The sequence below is a fragment of the Protomyctophum parallelum genome (assembly GCF_964188405.1).
Source record: "Protomyctophum parallelum genome assembly, chromosome: 21".
Classification (NCBI taxonomy): Eukaryota; Metazoa; Chordata; class Actinopteri; order Myctophiformes; family Myctophidae; genus Protomyctophum; species Protomyctophum parallelum.
In genome coordinates this window covers 6,731,720-6,755,429 of record NC_139713.1, presented here as the reverse complement: position 1 = coordinate 6,755,429, position 23,710 = coordinate 6,731,720, and the positions used below count along the sequence as shown (strand labels likewise).

Here is a 23,710-nt window from a genome sequence, read left to right as displayed (position 1 = left end):
TCGGAAGTCTTTGCTTCTGGAGGTCCTCTTGGCAACAAAATATTCTTTAAGATGACGGGAGGGTCCGCAGCCAAATGCTTTTTAAAGGGGGGGGGGTCCTTGTTGACATGAAAAACCTTTGAGAACCTGTGGTTTACAGGTCTTCTTGAGCTGACAGAGTTATATTTGAACCCCCTGAACCAGAACGAGAGAGAGATCATTATCTGTCTGTTTTACCATCGTGCTTCAGGCCACCACCAAATTCAAAATGTTATTTTTTACAGCGTCCGGTCGGTGTGAAAGCACGTCTCTCTCTCTCTCCCTCCCTCCCTCTCTGACGTGGCCACGGCGCACCGAGAAGCACACACACACACACACACACACACACACACACACACACACACACACACACACACACACACACACACACACACACACACACACACACACACACACACACACACACACACACACACACACACACACACACACACACACACACACACGGCGGAGAAGAAAGCCGGACGGCAGGGGCAGTGCGGGAGCAGTGTGAGAATAAGAGAGAAGGGGAGGGGAGGGGGGGGGGAGGGGGGGGTTAGGTTAGGGCCCTGGGCTTCTTTTAAATCATTACCAACTGTATGACAAACACTGCATGCACCACCCCGACCACCAACCCCCCCCCCCCCCTCCTGGAAGCAGTTAAGAGGAAACAAGAGATGTTGGTGGGGTTGGGGATATGTTGAAACACACTGCTAGTATATAGGGGACCACCAGAGAGTCCCTCACACAGTCGCACACGCGCACACACCCACACGCATGTACGCACGCAAGCAACACAACGCACGCAAGCAACGCAACGCAACGCAACGCACGCGGGGAGAGAGGGGACATGAGGTGAGCATTGTGAGGAGTGTGACCCCCAAGAGGCGGGGTTAAGCCCCTAGCATGGGTCATATGAGCACCCCCCCCCCAGCCCCCACACAGAGGAGGTAGTCTGGTGACATACCACAGGCACAGGCTTCTATACCTCCCCCACCCCACCCCACCACCCCAATCATGTGTTAGATTATATAGGGTTTCAAACATGAGGTTGTCACCCCGCGACGGGCGTTATTTTCACTTTCCCCCGCACACCATTTATTCCGTTCTTTCTTTAATATCTACTGTATCTATAAAGTCTCTCTACATACAGTACGTACGTCTGTAATCCACGTCACTCGGAAACCGTTCGCCGCCCCCACCCCACCTCAGATTTGACACACGTGTCCCAGAACCACCACAGGGAGTGCAGGGCCCGGGGTGTCGGAGTCCGTCAGATCGCCGCTTGTCCCAGAACCAGAACCAGCACCAAAGCCTCTGATGCCAGACCTGGCCCTTTATTAGTTGATCACACCTGAATGCATCTCTTCCGTCCCACTCACTAGTTCTCGTTATCTTCATATACATACTTTCTCTTAATTAACTGGACTTGTTGTTATTGTTCGAATGCTAAAGTCTCTTGTTCGCGCGGCGGGACCGGCTGTTCGAGCCTCTGCAGCGCTATGCGCTCCCAGCCCGGCGCTGTGCGCTCCCAGCTCGGCCACAACTCGGCCGTTCACCCGGTCCCTGTGGATGATGATGATGAGCAGTGGTAATGGAGCTTCTTCGGGCTTCAGACCCAAACTGTTCAGCTCGAAGATACCGAGACCATCGGTGTCGTGTGGATGCGGGAGTCTACACACGGAAGCATTCAGTGATTTCTTGTCTGACGAAATCAAAGGGGAGAAGAAGATCCAGAAAAACCAAACACTTCCAAAGATGTCTGGAGGATGGGAGCTGAATCTGAATGGCACAGAAGCCCAACTCACTAGGTTCATTTCTGGAGACGAAGTCACTGTCACCTTCAACGTCAATGACAGTGACAAGGAGCACAACTTTGACCGGCAGAAGAATCTGCAGAAGTCATCACCAAACTTTGTTGTCGAAGTAACAAAACAGCAACCGAAACGTTCCCTAGTGTTTGACTGCCACTGTGACATATTTGCCATTGATGAGGTCAGTTTCCAGCCTGAGGGAGATGCTGACTGGAAGGAGACCAGCTATACACTCAACACAGACTCTCTGGACTGGCCCCTGTACGACCACCTAATGGACTACCACCTGTACGACCACCTAATGGACTTCTTAGCTGACCGAGGGGTTGACTACACGTTTGCTGATGAACTGATTGAGCTCAGCACTGCTATTGAACAGCAGGAGTATATCGGCTTACTGGAACAACTCGGTACCTTCGTCAAATACAACTAATGTATTTCACACCATGGCTGTTTCGGGATATTAAAAAAATGTCAGAGCACTTTCTGAATAGCATATGTTTGCGTCTCGTAAGAAAAAAAGTTCTAGTTAGAAAGGGCAGATTTGAATAGTAGATCGGCTATTTAAATAAAACAATTAAAAAGTATCTAAATATTGCTTTGATGCTCATATTATCCTTAGGAAGTATTAATAAGTTTGTATTAGAATATGCATATAGGTCCTTAGGTCCCATTACAGAAGGGGACGATGTGACTTTGAAGTGCCGTGCGGACGGAAACCCTCCTCCCAGCAGCTACAACTTCCACCTCAAGAACCAGACGGTTCTGGTGGAGAACTCCGACAGTTACACCTTGACGGCCGTCACACGAGACAGCGCCGGCGAGTACAAGTGTTCGCTGACAATCGAGGCTTCACTCAGCATTGCTGTGAACCCTCCCCGTGGGGATAACAGGCTCAGGTCCTGAAGATGGTCGCTGAGCCCCTGGCGGTGAAGATGAAGGTGAGCGCTTCAGGCAACGACGCCAAAGTGTCCTGGACCAAGGACGGCGAGAAGATGGATGCGGCGCCCGAGTTTGGGAGGCTGAGCTACACCGACGCGGGCCGCTACACGTGTGAGGTCTCATCGGCCGGCCTGACGCGTCGCCAGTCCTTTGACCTGGTGGTGGAAGGCTCACCCGTGATCACCGGTCTGACCCAGAACGGTGCCCACCACGACACCGTCCAGCTGGCCTGTGAGGCTCAGGGAGCGCCCCGACCCGTCTTCCTGTGGAACGTCAGCACCACGGAGGACGAGAGCTCTTACAACGAGAGGGACGGAAAATCCACCGAAAAAGTCACCGTGGTCCCCAACGGGCAGTCCATGTCTGTGACCTGCAGCGTGAGCAACATGCTGGGAGCGGACGCCAGGACCATCGTGGTGTCCTCAGGTGGTACCGGCTGGCCGAAGCTGGCGATCATCATCTGTGTGGTCATGGTGCCGGTCCTGGCGCTGGTGGCCGGTAGCATGGCCTACTGGACCTACCGGAGCAGACACAGAGGATCCTGGACACCAAACGCAACCTAAATAATCCTTCCGAGATCCCAGCCGCTCCCACCTCAGACAGCCACCCCAATGTACAGCTGAAGAGTTATAATGTGGTTTCAGAGGACTTCTTTGTCCGGACAGCTGCTCACCCATCGCCTGGTGGGGCGTTGATGTGGTTAAAAAGGATAGTTCCGAATTTCTGAACTTTAAGCTGTATGAAATACTTGCTATTAATATAGTGGAATAAATGGCGAAAGCCGCCAAAAAAAATTAATAAATAAAATAATACAAAAAACTAGCATCATTTGTATTGTTGACCTATTTCTACCATGTGTGACTAAATTTGAATCATAGCTTCAAATTGACACATTGGTTGTTCAGTTTGACCCACCGGTTTTGGAGTAATGAGAGTAATATCTTGCAGAAATCAGCGTGTTGCGAAAACAGGCTTGAAAGGTTCACTTCTGTGGTCTCTAGCATTACACCTAGCTACATGTTTAAGCATTTATTTCATAGTTACATGTCGATTTCAGCTCTGACACATATTTCAAACATGCTCTAGTATGTGAAGAGTCTGCCTGTGCTATTAACTCATTTTTGAGAAAGAAAAAAAAAAAAAAAAAAAAGGTTCTCTCTCCTCTGGTGAAAAGCTGGATTTTGCGCGATGGCAGGCTCTCAGTCAAATCTGGTCACATATAGTGCAACTTTGGTTCATTGTTGTCCCCTCTATCACATGTAACTATGTTTTTTGTGTCCATATCACACCTGGTCGGGCACGGTTCTAGTATGTCAAACTGCCAATGCATCGATATTACGAGGAAAATGCACTTTGTAGTTTGAAATACTGTCGAATGCTTGAGTGATTTGTTTTAACCCATTTCAACCCATGAAAATATGTTGTTGCAGGGACCCTCCAGAAGCAAAGATTTGAGGCACATTTTCACAATAAAAATAAATAAATAACAGACCTACACACCGAGTGCCGCGCTATGAGCTTGTAGATAGTATAACATAATGCTTAAAACACCAAAAGGGGTTCCTGCCCAAAATGGGTTAATCGCCTACCAGTCAGTCTTGATTTCTCACTGAATAAAAGTTTAATAGAATGTCTTTCAAAAAGACGATGACTACAACTAAACAGTCAACGAACTGGCTGTCAAAATTAAACACTGCGGGAGACACTCTAAAACCACATTAATCTGCAACCACAATTCAGCGGTGAAGGAAATATGGGGGAGGGGGAAAGGGGGTGGGACTGCCATGCCATTCATAAAGTTATAAAAGATAGAGGGTGGACCGGGAGCGACAGCCATTCATTTTGATGTAAGTTGCTCAGTGGCGTTTTAACCCATTTAGACCTGAGGCCGATTCTACAAAACGTCTCCTAAATCTGAATATTTCTGAAAAACCTCAAACAACTCAAGGACCCCCAAAAAAATATATACCGGTATATGTGATCGGCCCCCATCTGAAAATATGTTTTTCCAGGGACCCCCCACACAAATATATTTGAATATAGATTCAAAGATTTCTGCCACATTTTTACGATTTTTCAAAAAATAGCAGATCTACAAGCTCATAGCGCGGCACCGAGTGCCGCACTACGAGCTTGTAGATCTGCTATTTTTCAATAGCTAAAGTATAACATAATGCATAATGCCTCGACTTCCGCAAATGCGGAAGAGCAAACGAGCGCTCAATGTTGAACCCCAGCGGTGCAGGGTTTCCTCGTGCTATATCCATTGCACGGGCCCGCCTGCAGTTCCAGGATTGACCAGCAGGCTCGGCCGCTTCAACGTTGCCCCATCCGTTCTGGGGGCTTGCTGCTAATATCTAGCCTGGTGAAACCACTCCCCCTGCTGGACAACATTTGCATTCTGCCAGCAGGGAGAGTCTGGGAACTCTCCGGCAGAGACGATGTACTCCGGTCCAATTCTGGACGATTATGCGATATACGGCTGTATGAGGCAGCTAGAGGCGGGATCAACGCGAGACTATAATATTGAAGCGCGGCCACAGCGCAAATGTAAACACAACCTAACAAGACTACAACTCTAATGTAAAACACAACCTAACAAGACTACAACTCTAATGTAAACACAACCTAACAAGACTACAACTCTAATGTAAAACACAACCTAACAAGACTACAACTCTAATGTAAACACAACCTAACAAGACTACAACTCTAATGTAAACACAACCTAACAAGACTACAACTCTAATGTAAACACAACCTAACAAGACTACAACTCTAATGTAAAACACAACCTAACAAGACTACAACTCTAATGTAAAACACAACCTAACAAGACTACAACTCTAATGTAAACACAACCTAACAAGACTACAACTCTAATGTAAACACAACCTAACAAGACTACAACTCTAATGTAAAACACAACCTAACAAGACTACAACTCTAATGTAAACACAACCTAACAAGACTACAACTCTAATGTAAACACAACCTAACAAGACTACAACTCTAATGTAAAACACAACCTAACAAGACTACAACTCTAATGTAAAACACAACCTAACAAGACTACAACTCTAATGTAAACACAACCTAACAAGACTACAACTCTAATGTAAAACACAACCTAACAAGACTATAACTCTAATGTAAACACAACCTAACAAGACTACAACTCTAATGTAAACACAACCTAACAAGACTACAACTCTAATGTAAAACACAACCTAACAAGACTACAACTCTAATGTAAAACACAACCTAACAAGACTACAACTCTAATGTAAACACAACCTAACAAGACTACAACTCTAATGTAAAACACAACCTAACAAGACTACAACTCTAATGTAAACACAACCTAACAAGACTACAACTCTAATGTAAACACAACCTAACAAGACTACAACTCTAATGTAAACACAACCTAACAAGACTACAACTCTAATGTAAAACACAACCTAACAAGACTACAACTCTAATGTAAAACACAACCTAACAAGACTACAACTCTAATGTAAACACAACCTAACAAGACTACAACTCTAATGTAAACACAACCTAACAAGACTACAACTCTAATGTAAACACAACCTAACAAGACTACAACTCTAATGTAAAACACAACCTAACAAGACTACAACTCTAATGTAAACACAACCTAACAAGACTACAACTCTAATGTAAACACAACCTAACAAGACTACAACTCTAATGTAAACACAACCTAACAAGACTACAACTCTAATGTAAACACAACCTAACAAGACTACAACTCTAATGTAAACACAACCTAACAAGACTACAACTCTAATGTAAACACAACCTAACAAGACTACAACTCTAATGTAAAACACAACCTAACAAGACTACAACTATAATGTAAAACACAACCTAACAAGACTACAACTCGAAGACTACAACTCGAATGTAAACACAACCTAACAAGACTACAACTCTAATGTAAACACAACCTAACAAGACTACAACTCTAATGTAAACACAACCTAACAAGACTACAACTCTAATGTAAACACAACCTAACAAGACTACAACTCGAGGACTACAACTCGAATGTAAACACAACCTAACAAGACTACAACTCGAATGTAAACACAACCTAACAAGACTACAACTCTAATGTAAAACACAACCTAACAAGACTACAACTCTAATGTAAAACACAACCTAACAAGACTACAACTCGAAATTATTATGGAGATATCAAATGTTTGTCCCGCTGCTTCCGGGTTCATCGTTTTCTGCCTGAGAGATCCCAGATCGCAGGCAGGAGGAGGGAACTCAATACTGCCTCAATCTGGCAGAGTCAGGTTAGCCAATATCCCCTGGAACCCCCTGAAGGAGATCCAGGTCCACATCACACCAGTCCAGGGAGAGAGAGCCAGCCAGGTATATAAATCACGCCACTAGACCAGTGGCTCTCAAAGTGGGCTCTGGAGAAGTACGAGGGGTCCTTGAGGGGGTTCCAGGGGGTCCCCAGCAAAAGAAATGAGGAACAGTTTAAAAACACTTAAGCACCATTGTCTTGTTTTTTTGGCTATTGGAGAATAGCTGAAGCTCAGGAGCTGTGATGATGTGATGCAATGTGAGCTTGTAAAAAAAAGGGGGGGGGGGGGGAGGGGTGGATGAAGGATGAATGAATCCAACACTGATGATAGTGTTGTTGTCAAACAAGTCTATGATGCCATCGACAAATTCTACGATAAAGGTTTAACCCATTTAGGACGGGAACACCTTTTGGTAGCAAGCTCGAGCTTGTAGATCTGCTATTTTTGTAAAATCGTGAAAATGTGGCATAAGTCTTTGAATATAAATTCTTTCAGAGCACACTATTTTTAACTCAGATCTTTGCTTCTGGGGGGGGGGGGGGGGGTCCCTGGAACAACATACTTTTCATATGGGGGTCCGCAGCCAAATACAGATAAATTCCGGGGGGGTCCATGACGTGAAAAAGGTTTGGGCACCACCACTGACATAGAAACATTTTAGAAGGCATTCGTAGAATCGTCCTCACGTCTAAACAGGTTAATCTGCTAAACATAATCTTATGCAATATGTATAGTGGGGAGGGGCCGGGGTCCCTATATTTCATCTCTCTCTCTCTCTCTCTCTCAGTTAAGGGGTCCTTCCTTGGCCTGTAAACCTTGAGGACCCCTGCTCTGCCCGAGAGAGAGAGTGGACCCCAACATCATCCAGCCACAGCCAGCCTGATGTGCTGCTCTCTCACTGCATGCTTGTTGTTGCAGCCCTGGCTGGCTGGCACCAGGTCTGGGTAAAGGCCATCCCTGCCAACCACTCAAAGCAGCTGGGGATGTAATGGCACCAACTTTGGGCCATCTGTGTGCCGGTGGTACAATCACTGGCACTCTGACCACGGCCCGGGCAAAGGATGTTCATTCTGTTCTTGGAAAAAAAAAGAAGGGGGGACTACTACCAGAGGAGGTTTGATCCAAAAACAATGTGAGATTGAGACATGCCTTGAATTGAGACTGTTTTCTAAGTAGCCTAATGTCTTAACCCATTCTGGGCGGGAACCCCTTTTGGTGTTTCTTTTAGGCATTGTGTTATACTTTGGCTATTGAAAAAAGTGCAGATCTACAAGCTCGTAGCGCGGTACTGTAGGTCTGCTATTTTTTTTTAATCGTGAAACCTTTGAATATATATTCTTTCAGAGTGAACGTTTTTAACTCAAATCTTTGCTTCTGGGGGGGGGGGGGGGGGGTCCCTGGTCCCTGGTCCCTGGAACCCATTTTGGTGTTTTAAGCATTGTGTTATACTTTAGCTATTGGAAAAATAGCAGATCTACAAGCTCGTAGGGGGGGGGTGTCCCAGAAACAACATATTTTCAGATGGGGTCGGCGGCCAATTACATGTACTTTTTGGTGTCCTTGACATGAAATATGGAGAACCACTGATATAGAAACATGAGGTTTTTCTGAAAACTGTCAGGATTTAGAAGATTTTTTTTAGAATCGTTCCCAGGTCTAAATGTCTTAAAAAAAGACATTGGCAAATGAGTGTTATATGGGCACAAGGAGGCTAGTATTTTGGGGAATTGGATTTGGAGCAAATGGCAGTCGGAGATCTCTGAGTGTGAGTTTTGTACACACAACACACACACACACACACACACACACACACACACACACACACACACACACACACACACACACACACACACACACACACACACACACAGGGAAGAAACACACTATGGTGCTATGAGTGAAAGAAGCAAAACAAAATGTTGCATAATTGTGTCTTTGAGACCGATAGACTGGGGGCTTTCTGGGCCTAGAAAATAGAATTAGCCACTGCGGCTGCTAAGACAGCAATAACAATATTTCAATAAACAGAAGAGTTTAATCAGTAAAATGACAACACATGGATGAAATCCACCGATGCGAAACGCCAAGAAAAACCATTTAAGCTTCAGACCAATAAGAGAAATGCAGTGTCTTCCCGGGAAGCAAAGTTACCAGGGTTAGTTTGCATTATGAATGAATTAATTAATGAATGAATAAACCATTTCATTTATGTATTTTTTAAATAGTGAAGATAGCTGATTAAGCTCACCATGACACGCTGTAGGCTATGATTTCTGAAAATGTTGTTTTTTTTGTTGTTGAAATTATCTTTGTTTTGGGTGTTTTTGTCAAATTAATATCTGCAGATTTGTTCCGTAATGGACTGTGCAAGTTCTGTGCCATCATGAAGTGGAGACTGGATGTTGGGTTGTAGAGTTCAAATCAACGATAGGGGCGGTGGTGGCTCAGGGGTAGTGTGGCCGGATGGGAACCACAAGGTTGCCAGTTCGAACCCTGTGGGCTCCTCCAGAGTTAGTGTCCAAGTGTCCTTGAGCAAGACTCTGAACCCCTAATGGGGGAGCAACCCCCAATTGCTCCCAGGTTGGTGCCACACATGGTTTCCTCCGGCATCGGAGATGCCTTGGATAAAGGCGCAAGGCGCTATATAAATGCACCATTTACTACCCTCTTGGAAACTCTGCTCTCGAAAAACCCAACCGCAAACGACTGCTATTGGCTGCAACCGCACTCATTCTTTATCATACATCTTACATTTAATGGCACCATAACATACTAAACGCATATATTAAAAGTCTGGTCAAAACCTCATTCACTAGAATGGAGTAAAAAAATGCTTCTGCGGCCAGCAGGAAGGGGAAAAAGCGACATCTACTGGGCAATAATAGGCATCTTGGAACTGCATGCGGATAACGACTTCCTATTTAGCCTCAAATCCAGCAGAGCTTCATTGCCGTGCCTGGTCTTCAGTACAGTAGGTCTGGGACCCAGACCCAGGGGTCCTCAGAGTTACCACAGAACAGTTACTGACAACTATGTATTTATTTATTTATTCATGGGTGTGTGTGTGTGACTGTGTGTGTGTGCGCGCGTGCATACGTGCGTGTGTGTATACGCGTGTGTGTGTTGGAACTGTTGCAGCTCAGCAGACATCAAGTTATCAAGTTGGAAAGATTTATCTCGCTCCAAAAAAAAGGTTATGTATACAATTGCAACACAATTGTATACAATATACTACATGATGTAGTGTGGTGGTCCTGGCTTTCTTTCTCTCTCTCTCTCTCTCTCAGCTAAGGGGGGGGGGGTCCTTAACCCATTCTGACCTGAGATCAGATTCATACAAGGTTTCCACTGGACACACACTGGTCTGATTAACCCATTCTGACCCGAGATCAGTCCTTCTTGTTGAGGGGGGTGCATGGTCACTCATCATGACCACCTGAGCAGCCATCAGCTGCAGGCGAAGGTGAAGCCGACACTGACCAAATGACTGAAAGGTCCATGTTACTTCTTACCGGGCAGCTTCAGCCATTTTGGTTCCTTGCCAGCGTGAGAGCGGCTAGTTCTGGGCCCCTGGTTGCGTGCTGCAGAGGAGGAGGAGGAGGAGGAGGCGTTTACACCGTCCTGTGTGCTGATTGGACCGCCGGTCTCCATGGCAGCGTGTGACGTAGGACCGCCATGGGCCAGCAGGGCGGAGGAGGATACCGAACACCTGGCCGAGCAGCCGGCGGCGGCGAGGGACTCGTTGGCCTGCAGGGCCGAGACCTGGGCTTCCAGCGCGCCACTCCGCAGGTAGCCGCCCCGCGCGGCCACGTCGTCGTCGGCGCCAAAGTACACCAGCGCCCCGGGGAACAGGCCGGCCTGGTACAGCGTGGCCGAGGCGTCGGCGTCCACCACCGCTCTGGGCGGCGCGGTGAACAGATGGAAGCCCAGCCGGGGGTCCTCCAGGTGGTCCCTGACGAAGCGCCGCAGGGCGCCCACCGTCTCCAGCGGCCCGAAGAACCCTTGCAGGACGTGGCGGTCGGGGAACTGGACCCTGACGACCGCCCGGGGGTGGCGCTCCATCCTCTCCCTCATGCGGGCCTCTTCTCTCTGGGGCGTCTGGGTCGTGGTCAGCGGGGCTTCCTCCAGCGCTCGCCGCTCGCTCTTCAGCTGGGCGAAGCGCTGGCGCACGTCGTCCGCCGTCACTTCGAAGAAGTCGTCGGGCGGGTCCCGGTGGGCCGGGTTGTCGCCGTGGTGAACCCAAGAGTCCTGGTGGTAGACCAGGGCCCGCCTCTCCACCGGCTGCCCCCCGAGCCCCTCCGTCTGGCCCGCTGAGGCTTCGGTACGCCCCCCGAGCCCCTCCGTCTGGCCCGCTGAGGCTTCGGTACGCCCGACGGACGAGAGAGACGAGTGTAAAGATGATGACAACGATGATGATGAGGAGGAGTAGGAGGAGGGTGGCGCCCCACATCCCCCCAAACGCTGACCCCCGCCAGAGAAGGGGACAACGGGGGTGGGAGGAGGAGGTGCCAGAGCTTCAGAGGAGGAGGCTGGTTGGTGAGTGGAGTCGAGTCCCCACAGAGACAGCCCCGCAGCTGTCTCTCTGTCCTGTGTGGGAGGGGCCTCGGGCCGCTCCTCTACCTGTGTGGGAGGGGCCTCATTCCGCTCCTCTACCTGTGTGGGAGGGGCCTCAGGCCGCACGGCATCCAGCGGGCCGGGTCTCGCTCCCCGTTTCACACGCCATGTGTCGGCGGCGGCGGCGACACTCGGGTCTGGCAGGGTCTCCGCTGGCCTGTCGGGATGTCTGATCGGGGGTTCTTGGGCCGCGGGCATGGGTGGCGTGGGAGCGGTTTCCACAACATCGCCCCCGTCCTCCTCCTTCTCCTCCTCCAACGAGCGCTTGTTGTTCTTTCTGACGGAGAACCTGATGACGGCGCTGCCTCCCGTCAGTCCCAGAGACTTCAACGTGGCCGCCCTCAAAGCCTCCTCGCCGCTCACCTCGTCTCTCATGTAAACGCAGACGGGCGTGGCGGCGGCGGCTCCCGTCGACGCCGACGACAAGCCGGTCTGGGGGAAGTGCGCCAGCACGTCCCAGAGGTTCTGCCCGCAGGCGAAGGAGCCGTGCAGCCGAGAGCCGTCCTCCATCTGGAGGGCGACGCGCACCACCTCCTCCTGGCCGTCGGCGGCGGCGCCGGGAGTCGTCTGTTGTCTCCTCCTCCTGGCGCTCGCCGCCGCCGCTGCCACCATCTCCAGACTGGCGTTGTTGGGCAGGCTGGCGAAGCGCCACTGCAGCGCCAGGTCCAGGACGGTCCTCTGGAACTTCAGGGCGTGGTCGGCGGCGTCAAAGCCGTGCTTCCGGCACACGTCCTCCAGCACCTGGAGCAGGGGCGTGTTGGCCCACACTCTGACCGTCTGCCGTCTTCCGTTGGGAGTGAGAACCGTCACCGCTGCGATGCTGGCGGACATGATCTGGGCCTTGAGTGTGGTTATCGTTATTATGAAACTGAATGAATATTTGACTCACGAATAAAGTCTCGACGCTACGTTTTGGGAGACTTGTGTTGTTTCACGACCTGCCCTCTGCGAAGTCAGTGATTGGAATGGAAAGGTGGCCTTCTGGGCGGGCCGCAAATCTCCACCAGAGAATCACTGACATCACTAGCGTGGTGTCACATAAACATGCAAATATAGAGTTACACATAAATATCTCCATATTTGTCATTCTACATCATCATGACGTGAAAGAGACCTATTTGCTCAGACACGTAAAATTCTCCATTCATTGTCAATGGGAATGTTCTATTCCATCAGACAAAAATATCATATAAAGAGATATTCTGCCACAGAGATAATCTTATAAGAGATAATTGTATCAGTAGAGCTTCATATAAATAGATATCTTCGACAGAACAACATCATATAACTATAGATATCCCCTTCCCCGTCTCCATCATGTCCAGTGTGTACGAGTCCCCTAAGCCCAGGGTCAACTCCTCCATGCTGAAGCAGTACACCAACCAGCCCGTGTCTTTCATAGGACGAGTGGGCGAGGTCCATCCGACCGGTAAGACCTTCGTCCTGTCCGACGGAGAAGGGAAGGTCTCTGCCGTGGAACTCCACCGACCTCTGGAGGAGGAGCTGAGCGGGGTGGTGGTGGAGGTGATCGGAGTGGTGTCCACCGAGGGAACCGTCGTCATGGCCACCGCGTACACCGCGCTACGAGAGGACAAGCCGGGCGGCGTCGCTTTTGATCTGGAGCGCTACAACGAAGCGCTCAAAGTCATCCACGACTTCCCTCGACGTTATCCCTTTGAAATGCCCTCCGGCACCCACTGAACCCTGGAGAAACCCTTCTGTTGTTCACCCACTGAACCCTGGAGAAACCCTTCCGTTGTTCCCTCAACGCTATCCCTTTGAAATGCCCTCCGACACCCACTGAACCCTGGAGAAACCCTTCTGTTGTTCTCCTCAACGCTATCCCTTTGAAATGCCCTCCAGGCACCCACTGAACCCTGGAGAAACCCTTCTGTTGTTCTCCTCAACGCTATCCCTTTGAAATGCCCTCCAGGCACCCACTGAACCCTGGAGAAACCCTTCTGTTGTTCTCCTCAACGTTGTGCCTTTGAAATGCCCTCCGGCACCCACTGAACCCTGGAGAAACCCTTCTGTTGTTCTCCTCAACGCTATCCCTTTGAAATGCCCTCCGGCACCCACTGAACCCTGGAGAAACCCTTCTGTTGTTCACCCACTGAACCCTGGAGAAACCCTTCTGTTGTTCTCCTCAACGTTGTGCCTTTGAAATGCCCTCCAGGCACCTACTGAACCCTGGAGAAACCCTTCTGTTGTTCTCCTCAACGTTGTGCCTTTGAAATGCCCTCCAGGCACCTACTGAACCCTGGAGAAACCCTTCTGTTGTTCTCCTCAACGTTGTGCCTTTGAAATGCCCTCCAGGCACCTACTGAACCCTGGAGAAACCCTTCTGTTGTTCTCCTCAACGCTATCCCTTTGAAATGCCCTCCAGGCACCCACTGAACCCTGGAGAAACCCTTCCGTTGTTCCCCTCAACGCTATCCCTTTGAAATGCCCTCAGGCACTTTGTGTAGCACCTTTGTGTAGGACAAAAATCACACCCTCCTGAAGCCAGATTGCACACACTGTGCAATGTGTGCAGCCAATCCATTGATCAAAAGTGTGACCAAACTGTATGTATACTATATTGCATTACTTTTGTTTGTTTTAGCATAATTATTTCATGCAAATAGCTGCAGCACAACATGCTCCACATAAAAATAGCACAATTAATATAAAACACATAAATATGAATATTTTTGACACATGTATAGAAACAAAGAAAATATGTCTTTGTTTCTATACATACATGTGTCAAACATATATTCACAAAAAAATATTCAACAAACTACACAAGCTTGTAGATTTTCCAAAGACGTATATTTCTATATTGCAGTACTATTGTAGTGCGAGTAAAAATGTGTAGTAAAAATGTGCGATTAATTTTTCCACCACCGGAACGCAGACACGCTACAGCTGAAGAAGACTCCACAATCATTTAGATAGCACAGCAAAGACACGCAACAACTGAACACTTAAAGTGGGAGGATTGTTGGGATGAATGCAGATCATCTGGAGCAGTGATGGAGCCGTCAGAGCCAATCATATGGTCAGGTCCAAACACGTCAGAGCCAATCATACGGTCAGGTCCAAACAGCCAATCATACGGTCAGGTCCAAACACGTCAGAGCCAATCACACAACCTGGGTGTTGTCACTGGTCCTGGATCCGGGAGGACATAAGACTAGCCAGAGTATGAACTGCCAGTGAGGAGCCCCCACCAGGAGGACATAAGACTAGCCAGAGTATGAACTGCCAGTGAGGAGCCCCCACCAGGAGGACATAAGACTGGACCGAGTATGAACTGCCAGTGAGGAGCCCCCACCAGGAGGACATAAGACTAGACAGAGTATGAACTGCCAGTGAGGAGCCCCCACCAGGAGGACATAAGACTGGACCGAGTATGAACTGCCAGTGAGGAGCCCCCACCGGGAGGACATAAGACTAGACAGAGTATGAACTGCCAGTGAGGAGCCCCCACCGGGAGGACATAAGACTAGACAGAGTATGAACTGCCAGTGAGGAGCCCCCACCAGGAGGACATAAGACTGGACAGAGTATGAACTGCCAGTGAGGAGCCCCCACCAGGAGGACATAAGACTGGACCGAGTATGAACTGCCAGTGAGGAGCCCCCACCAGGAGGACATAAGACTAGACAGAGTATGAACTGCCAGTGAGGAGCCCCCACCAGGAGGACATAAGACTAGACAGAGTATGAACTGCCAGTGAGGAGCCCCCACCAGGAGGACATAAGACTGGACAGAGTATGAACTGCCAGTGAGGAGCCCCCACCAGGAGGACATAAGACTGGACCGAGTATGAACTGCCAGTGAGGAGCCCCCACCAGGAGGACATAAGACTGGACCGAGTATGAACTGCCAGTGAGGAGCCCCCACCAGGAGGACATAAGACTAGCCAGAGTATGAACTGCCAGTGAGGAGCCCCCACCAGGAGGACATAAGACTAGCCAGAGTATGAACTGCCAGTGAGGAGCCCCCACAGAGACAGCCCCGCAGCTGTCTCTCTGTCCTGTGTGGGAGGGGCCTCGGGCCGCTCCTCTACCTGTGTGGGAGGGGCCTCATTCCGCTCCTCTACCTGTGTGGGAGGGGCCTCATTCCGCTCCTCTACCTGTGTGGGAGGGGCCTCATTCCGCTCCTCTACCTGTGTGGGAGGGGCCTCATTCCGCTCCTCTACCTGTGTGGGAGGGGCCTCAGGCCGCACGGCATCCAGCGGGCCGGGTCTCGCTCCCCGTTTCACACGCCATGTGTCGGCGGCGGCGGCGACACTCGGGTCTGGCAGGGTCTCCGCTGGCCTGTCGGGATGTCTGATCGGGGGTTCTTGGGCCGCGGGCATGGGTGGCGTGGGAGCGGTTTCCACAACATCGCCCCCGTCCTCCTCCTTCTCCTCCTCCAACGAGCGCTTGTTGTTCTTTCTGACGGAGAACCTGATGACGGCGCTGCCTCCCGTCAGTCCCAGAGACTTCAACGTGGCCGCCCTCAAAGCCTCCTCGCCGCTCACCTCGTCTCTCATGTAAACGCAGACGGGCGTGGCGGCGGCGGCTCCCGTCGACGCCGACGACAAGCCGGTCTGGGGGAAGTGCGCCAGCACGTCCCAGAGGTTCTGCCCGCAGGCGAAGGAGCCGTGCAGCCGAGAGCCGTCCTCCATCTGGAGGGCGACGCGCACCACCTCCTCCTGGCCGTCGGCGGCGGCGCCGGGAGTCGTCTGTTGTCTCCTCCTCCTGGCGCTCGCCGCCGCCGCTGCCACCATCTCCAGACTGGCGTTGTTGGGCAGGCTGGCGAAGCGCCACTGCAGCGCCAGGTCCAGGACGGTCCTCTGGAACTTCAGGGCGTGGTCGGCGGCGTCAAAGCCGTGCTTCCGGCACACGTCCTCCAGCACCTGGAGCAGGGGCGTGTTGGCCCACACTCTGACCGTCTGCCGTCTTCCGTTGGGAGTGAGAACCGTCACCGCTGCGATGCTGGCGGACATGATCTGGGCCTTGAGTGTGGTTATCGTTATTATGAAACTGAATGAATATTTGACTCACGAATAAAGTCTCGACGCTACGTTTTGGGAGACTTGTGTTGTTTCACGACCTGCCCTCTGCGAAGTCAGTGATTGGAATGGAAAGGTGGCCTTCTGGGCGGGCCGCAAATCTCCACCAGAGAATCACTGACATCACTAGCGTGGTGTCACATAAACATGCAAATATAGAGTTACACATAAATATCTCCATATTTGTCATTCTACATCATCATGACGTGAAAGAGACCTATTTGCTCAGACACGTAAAATTCTCCATTCATTGTCAATGGGAATGTTCTATTCCATCAGACAAAAATATCATATAAAGAGATATTCTGCCACAGAGATAATCTTATAAGAGATAATTGTATCAGTAGAGCTTCATATAAATAGATATCTTCGACAGAACAACATCATATAACTATAGATATCCCCTTCCCCGTCTCCATCATGTCCAGTGTGTACGAGTCCCCTAAGCCCAGGGTCAACTCCTCCATGCTGAAGCAGTACACCAACCAGCCCGTGTCTTTCATAGGACGAGTGGGCGAGGTCCATCCGACCGGTAAGACCTTCGTCCTGTCCGACGGAGAAGGGAAGGTCTCTGCCGTGGAACTCCACCGACCTCTGGAGGAGGAGCTGAGCGGGGTGGTGGTGGAGGTGATCGGAGTGGTGTCCACCGAGGGAACCGTCGTCATGGCCACCGCGTACACCGCGCTACGAGAGGACAAGCCGGGCGGCGTCGCTTTTGATCTGGAGCGCTACAACGAAGCGCTCAAAGTCATCCACGACTTCCCTCGACGTTATCCCTTTGAAATGCCCTCCGGCACCCACTGAACCCTGGAGAAACCCTTCTGTTGTTCACCCACTGAACCCTGGAGAAACCCTTCCGTTGTTCCCTCAACGCTATCCCTTTGAAATGCCCTCCGACACCCACTGAACCCTGGAGAAACCCTTCTGTTGTTCTCCTCAACGCTATCCCTTTGAAATGCCCTCCAGGCACCCACTGAACCCTGGAGAAACCCTTCTGTTGTTCTCCTCAACGCTATCCCTTTGAAATGCCCTCCAGGCACCCACTGAACCCTGGAGAAACCCTTCTGTTGTTCTCCTCAACGTTGTGCCTTTGAAATGCCCTCCGGCACCCACTGAACCCTGGAGAAACCCTTCTGTTGTTCTCCTCAACGCTATCCCTTTGAAATGCCCTCCGGCACCCACTGAACCCTGGAGAAACCCTTCTGTTGTTCACCCACTGAACCCTGGAGAAACCCTTCTGTTGTTCTCCTCAACGTTGTGCCTTTGAAATGCCCTCCAGGCACCTACTGAACCCTGGAGAAACCCTTCTGTTGTTCTCCTCAACGTTGTGCCTTTGAAATGCCCTCCAGGCACCTACTGAACCCTGGAGAAACCCTTCTGTTGTTCTCCTCAACGTTGTGCCTTTGAAATGCCCTCCAGGCACCTACTGAACCCTGGAGAAACCCTTCTGTTGTTCTCCTCAACGCTATCCCTTTGAAATGCCCTCCAGGCACCCACTGAACCCTGGAGAAACCCTTCCGTTGTTCCCCTCAACGCTATCCCTTTGAAATGCCCTCAGGCACTTTGTGTAGCACCTTTGTGTAGGACAAAAATCACACCCTCCTGAAGCCAGATTGCACACACTGTGCAATGTGTGCAGCCAATCCATTGATCAAAAGTGTGACCAAACTGTATGTATACTATATTGCATTACTTTTGTTTGTTTTAGCATAATTATTTCATGCAAATAGCTGCAGCACAACATGCTCCACATAAAAATAGCACAATTAATATAAAACACATAAATATGAATATTTTTGACACATGTATAGAAACAAAGAAAATATGTCTTTGTTTCTATACATACATGTGTCAAACATATATTCACAAAAAAATATTCAACAAACTACACAAGCTTGTAGATTTTCCAAAGACGTATATTTCTATATTGCAGTACTATTGTAGTGCGAGTAAAAATGTGTAGTAAAAATGTGCGATTAATTTTTCCACCACCGGAACGCAGACACGCTACAGCTGAAGGAGACTCCACAATCATTTAGATAGCACAGCAAAGACACGCAACAACTGAACACTTAAAGTGGGAGGATTGTTGGGATGAATGCAGATCATCTGGAGCAGTGATGGAGCCGTCAGAGCCAATCATATGGTCAGGTCCAAACACGTCAGAGCCAATCATACGGTCAGGTCCAAACAGCCAATCATACGGTCAGGTCCAAACACGTCAGAGCCAATCACACAACCTGGGTGTTGTCACTGGTCCTGGATCCGGGAGGACATAAGACTAGCCAGAGTATGAACTGCCAGTGAGGAGCCCCCACCAGGAGGACATAAGACTAGCCAGAGTATGAACTGCCAGTGAGGAGCCCCCACCAGGAGGACATAAGACTAGCCAGAGTATGAACTGCCAGTGAGGAGCCCCCACCAGGAGGACATAAGACTAGCCAGAGTATGAACTGCCAGTGAGGAGCCCCCACCAGGAGGACATAAGACTGGACCGAGTATGAACTGCCAGTGAGGAGCCCCCACCGGGAGGACATAAGACTAGACAGAGTATGAACTGCCAGTGAGGAGCCCCCACCAGGAGGACATAAGACTGGACAGAGTATGAACTGCCAGTGAGGAGCCCCCACCGGGAGGACATAAGACTGGACCGAGTATGAACTGCCAGTGAGGAGCCCCCACCAGGAGGACATAAGACTGGACAGAGTATGAACTGCCAGTGAGGAGCCCCCACCAGGAGGACATAAGACTGGACAGAGTATGAACTGCCAGTGAGGAGCCCCCACCAGGAGGACATAAGACTGGACAGAGTATGAACTGCCAGTGAGGAGCCCCCACCAGGAGGACATAAGACTGGACAGAGTATGAACTGCCAGTGAGGAGCCCCCACCAGGAGGACATAAGACTAGACAGAGTATGAACTGCCAGTGAGGAGCCCCCACCAGGAGGACATAAGACTGGACAGAGTATGAACTGCCAGTGAGGAGCCCCCACCAGGAGGACATAAGACTGGACCGAGTATGAACTGCCAGTGAGGAGCCCCCACCGGGAGGACATAAGACTGGACCGAGTATGAACTGCCAGTGAGGAGCCCCCACCGGGAGGACATAAGACTGGACCGAGTATGAACTGCCAGTGAGGAGCCCCCACCAGGAGGACATAAGACTGGACCGAGTATGAACTGCCAGTGAGGAGCCCCCACCAGGAGGACATAAGACTGGACCGAGAATGAACTGCCAGTGAGGAGCCCCCACCGGGAGGACATAAGACTGGACCGAGTATGAACTGCCAGTGAGGAGCCCCCACCAGGAGGACATAAGACTGGACCGAGTATGAACTGCCAGTGAGGAGCCCCCACCAGGAGGACATAAGACTGGACCGAGTATGAACTGCCAGTGAGGAGCCCCCACCGGGAGGACATAAGACTAGACAGAGTATGAACTGCCAGTGAGGAGCCCCCACCAGGAGGACATAAGACTAGACAGAGTATGAACTGCCAGTGAGGAGCCCCCACCAGGAGGACATAAGACTGGACAGAGTATGAACTGCCAGTGAGGAGCCCCCACCAGGAGGACATAAGACTGGACAGAGTATGAACTGCCAGTGAGGAGCCCCCACCGGGAGGACATAAGACTGGACAGAGTATGAACTGCCAGTGAGGAGCCCCCACCGGGAGGACATAAGACTGGACAGAGTATGAACTGCCAGTGAGGAGCCCCCACCGGGAGGACATAAGACTGGACAGAGTATGAACTGCCAGTGAGGAGCCCCCACCAGGAGGACATAAGACTAGACAGAGTATGAACTGCCAGTGAGGAGCCCCCACCAGGAGGACATAAGACTGGACAGAGTATGAACTGCCAGTGAGGAGCCCCCACCGGGAGGACATAAGACTAGACAGAGTATGAACTGCCAGTGAGGAGCCCCCACCGGGAGGACATAAGACTGGACAGAGTATGAACTGCCAGTGAGGAGCCCCCACCAGGAGGACATAAGACTGGACCGAGTATGAACTGCCAGTGAGGAGCCCCCACCGGGAGGACATAAGACTGGACAGAGTATGAACTGCCAGTGAGGAGCCCCCACCAGGAGGACATAAGACTGGACAGAGTATGAACTGCCAGTGAGGAGCCCCCACCAGGAGGACATAAGACTGGACAGAGTATGAACTGCCAGTGAGGAGCCCCCACCAGGAGGACATAAGACTAGACAGAGTATGAACTGCCAGTGAGGAGCCCCCACCAGGAGGACATAAGACTAGACAGAGTATGAACTGCCAGTGAGGAGCCCCCACCGGGAGGACATAAGACTAGACAGAGTATGAACTGCCAGTGAGGAGCCCCCACCGGGAGGACATAAGACTAGACAGAGTATGAACTGCCAGTGAGGACATAAGACTAGACAGAGTATGAACTGCCAGTGAGGAGCCCCCACCAGGAGGACATAAGACTAGACAGAGTATGAACTGCCAGTGAGGAGCCCCCACCAGGAGGACATAAGACTAGACAGAGTATGAACTGCCAGTGAGGAGCCCCCACCGGGAGGACATAAGACTAGACAAGAGTATGAACTGCCAGTGAGGAGCCCCCACCGGGAGGACATAAGACTAGACAGAGTATGAACTGCCAGTGAGGAGCCCCGACCGGGAGGACATAAGACTAGACAGAGTATGAACTGCCAGTGAGGACATAAGACTAGACAGAGTATGAACTGCCAGTGAGGAGCCCCCACCAGGAGGACATAAGACTAGACAGAGTAGAGACTTCGCTCTACTCATCCCGCCCAACACTCCCCAGCCGGTGACAGGTGCTAACTTATGTTAACTTTATGAAGTTAAATACAAAATACATTGGAGATAGAAAACGACAACACAGTTTTAATACTAGTCATTACACCCTCCGCGCCATTGCCGAAGATCATTGTCAATTGAAGCCTAATTTTGATACTGACGCTTAACGCCATTGCCGAAGATTAATGGCAATTGCGCTTTTATAGTGCATTCGATCGATCGAGCCATAATGCTACTTACGTTAGCCGGTTAGCTAGCTGTGTTGTTTGCACAGCACTTCTATTCCTTGTCCCAGATGGCATTTTGGTCAAAACAGCATTTATTTGACGGCACAGAGCCGACGATGTGGAGCTCTCCAGTGCACCGGCATAGATCGATCGATCGATCGATCATGTAAACAAGGTATCTGTGTGTCTCCTACCCGTGTCCCCGGCCTGTCTGTCTCTCTGTGTGTCTCCTACCTGTGTCCCCGGCCTGTCTGTCTCTCTGTGTGTCTCCTACCCGTGTCCCCGGCCTGTCTGTCTCTCTGTGTGTCTCCTACCTGTGTCCCCGGCCTGTCTGTCTCTCTGTGTGTCTCCTACCTGTGTCCCCAGCCTGTCTCCGTCACTGTACTCTGTCTCTTGGCCTCGGGGGGGTCCGCGGCTCTGACGTGATGGATGCGTCGCTTGCGACTGGGCGCCACGTCTGTGTTGTCGCTCAGGCTCATCAAAGGGCTGTGGCTACGTGCTCCTAAAAGACAACACCAGAGTCAGTCAATACAGACAGACAGACAGACAGACAGACAGACAGACAGACAGACAGACAGACAGACAGACAGACAGACAGACAGACAGACTAATATAACACTTTGTACATCGATTAAAGCAAAATAAAATCTCACGACTGAAAAGGTTTGTCAGGCCAAGTTCTTGTGAAACAGCGTGGAAGGATTGGGGGGCGGCAGTGGGTCAGGGGTAGAGGGACAGGATGGGAACCCAGTTCGAACCCGGGCTCCCCCAGAGTTAGTGTCGAAGTGTCCTTGAGCAAGACTTCTGAACCCCTAATTGCTCCCGATATGCAGATTGGTGCCTTGCATCATGGTTTCCTCCGCCATCGGTGTGTGAATGTGCGTGTGAAATGAAATGGGTGAATGTAATGCACAATCTATGTAAAGCGCCTTGAATAAAGGTGCTATATAAATGCACCATTTACCATTTATTCCCCCCCACAGACTATAGTGCTGTTTCCTAAACAATATCTACAGTATGTAGAAGTATGATGTTTAGGTATTATCATATTTAGGTATTATCATTCTAAATCATTAATCTTAAAATAAAGTAACTTATTTTCCCTTGAGGGAGATCATCTCTCCATCTCACCCTGTCCTCTGCCTCCTCTTCATCTCCATCTCACCCTGTCCTCTGCCTCCTCTTCATCTCCATCTCACCCTGTCCTCTGCCTCCTCTTCATCTCCATCTCACCCTGTCCTCTGCCTCCTCTTCATCTCCATCTCACCCTGTCCTCTGCCTCCTCTTCATCTCCATCTCACCCTGTCCTCTGCCTCCTCTTCATCTCCATCTCACCCTGTCCTCTGCCTCCTCTTCATCTCCATCTCACCCTGTCCTCTGCCTCCTCTTCATCTCCATCTCACCCTGTCCTCTGCCTCCTCTTCATCTCCATCTCACCCTGTCCTCTGCCTCCTCTTCATCTCCATCTCACCCTGTCCTCTGCCTCCTCTTCATCTCCATCTCACCCTGTCCTCTGCCTCCTCTTCATCTCCATCTCACCCTGTCCTCTGCCTCCTCTTCATCTCCATCTCACCCTGTCCTCTGCCTCTTCATCTCCATCTCACCCTGTCCTCTGCCTCCTCTTCATCTCCATCTCACCCCGTCCTCTGCCTCCTCTTCATCTCCATCTCACCCTGTCCTCTGCCTCCTCTTCATCTCCATCTCACCCTGTCCTCTGCCTCCTCTTCATCTCCATCTCACCCTGTCCTCTGCCTCCTCTTCATCTCCATCTCACCCTGTCCTCTGCCTCCTCTTCATCTCCATCTCACCCTGTCCTCTGCCTCCTCTTCATCTCCATCTCACCCTGTCCTCTGCCTCCTCTTCATCTCCATCTCACCCTGTCCTCTGCCTCCTCTTCATCTCCATCT

At 50.5% G+C, this 23,710-nt stretch overlaps 4 protein-coding genes across 6 annotated transcripts in view; 3 read left to right on the top strand and 1 right to left on the bottom strand.

The window, feature by feature from the left end:
• Nucleotides 1-23,710, bottom strand: part of xrcc4 (X-ray repair complementing defective repair in Chinese hamster cells 4) — a 61,155-nt gene that overhangs the window by 6,024 nt on the left and 31,421 nt on the right. For all 3 annotated transcript variants that reach the window (XM_083794211.1, XM_083794212.1, XM_083794213.1), the window contains exon 7: nucleotides 22,158-22,305. In XM_083794211.1, coding sequence (XP_083650337.1) covers nucleotides 22,158-22,305 — 148 coding nt within the window. The remainder of the gene's footprint in view (nucleotides 1-22,157; nucleotides 22,306-23,710) is intronic.
• Nucleotides 1,465-2,265, top strand: LOC310879574 (complement component 1 Q subcomponent-binding protein, mitochondrial-like; the record flags this gene model as incomplete). The annotated part of the gene is made up of 1 exon (XM_083794349.1): nucleotides 1,465-2,265. The coding sequence occupies one exon, from the start codon at nucleotides 1,465-1,467 to the stop codon at nucleotides 2,263-2,265; it is 801 nt and encodes a 266-aa protein (XP_083650475.1).
• On the top strand, nucleotides 13,057-13,441 carry LOC310879573 (replication protein A 14 kDa subunit-like; the record flags this gene model as incomplete). The annotated part of the gene is made up of 1 exon (XM_083794348.1): nucleotides 13,057-13,441. The coding sequence occupies exon 1, from the start codon at nucleotides 13,058-13,060 to the stop codon at nucleotides 13,439-13,441; it is 384 nt and encodes a 127-aa protein (XP_083650474.1). The 5' UTR covers nucleotide 13,057.
• On the top strand, nucleotides 17,207-17,591 carry LOC310879572 (replication protein A 14 kDa subunit-like; the record flags this gene model as incomplete). The annotated part of the gene is made up of 1 exon (XM_083794347.1): nucleotides 17,207-17,591. Exon 1 carries the CDS (start codon nucleotides 17,208-17,210, stop codon nucleotides 17,589-17,591), a length of 384 nt encoding a protein of 127 aa, XP_083650473.1. The 5' UTR covers nucleotide 17,207.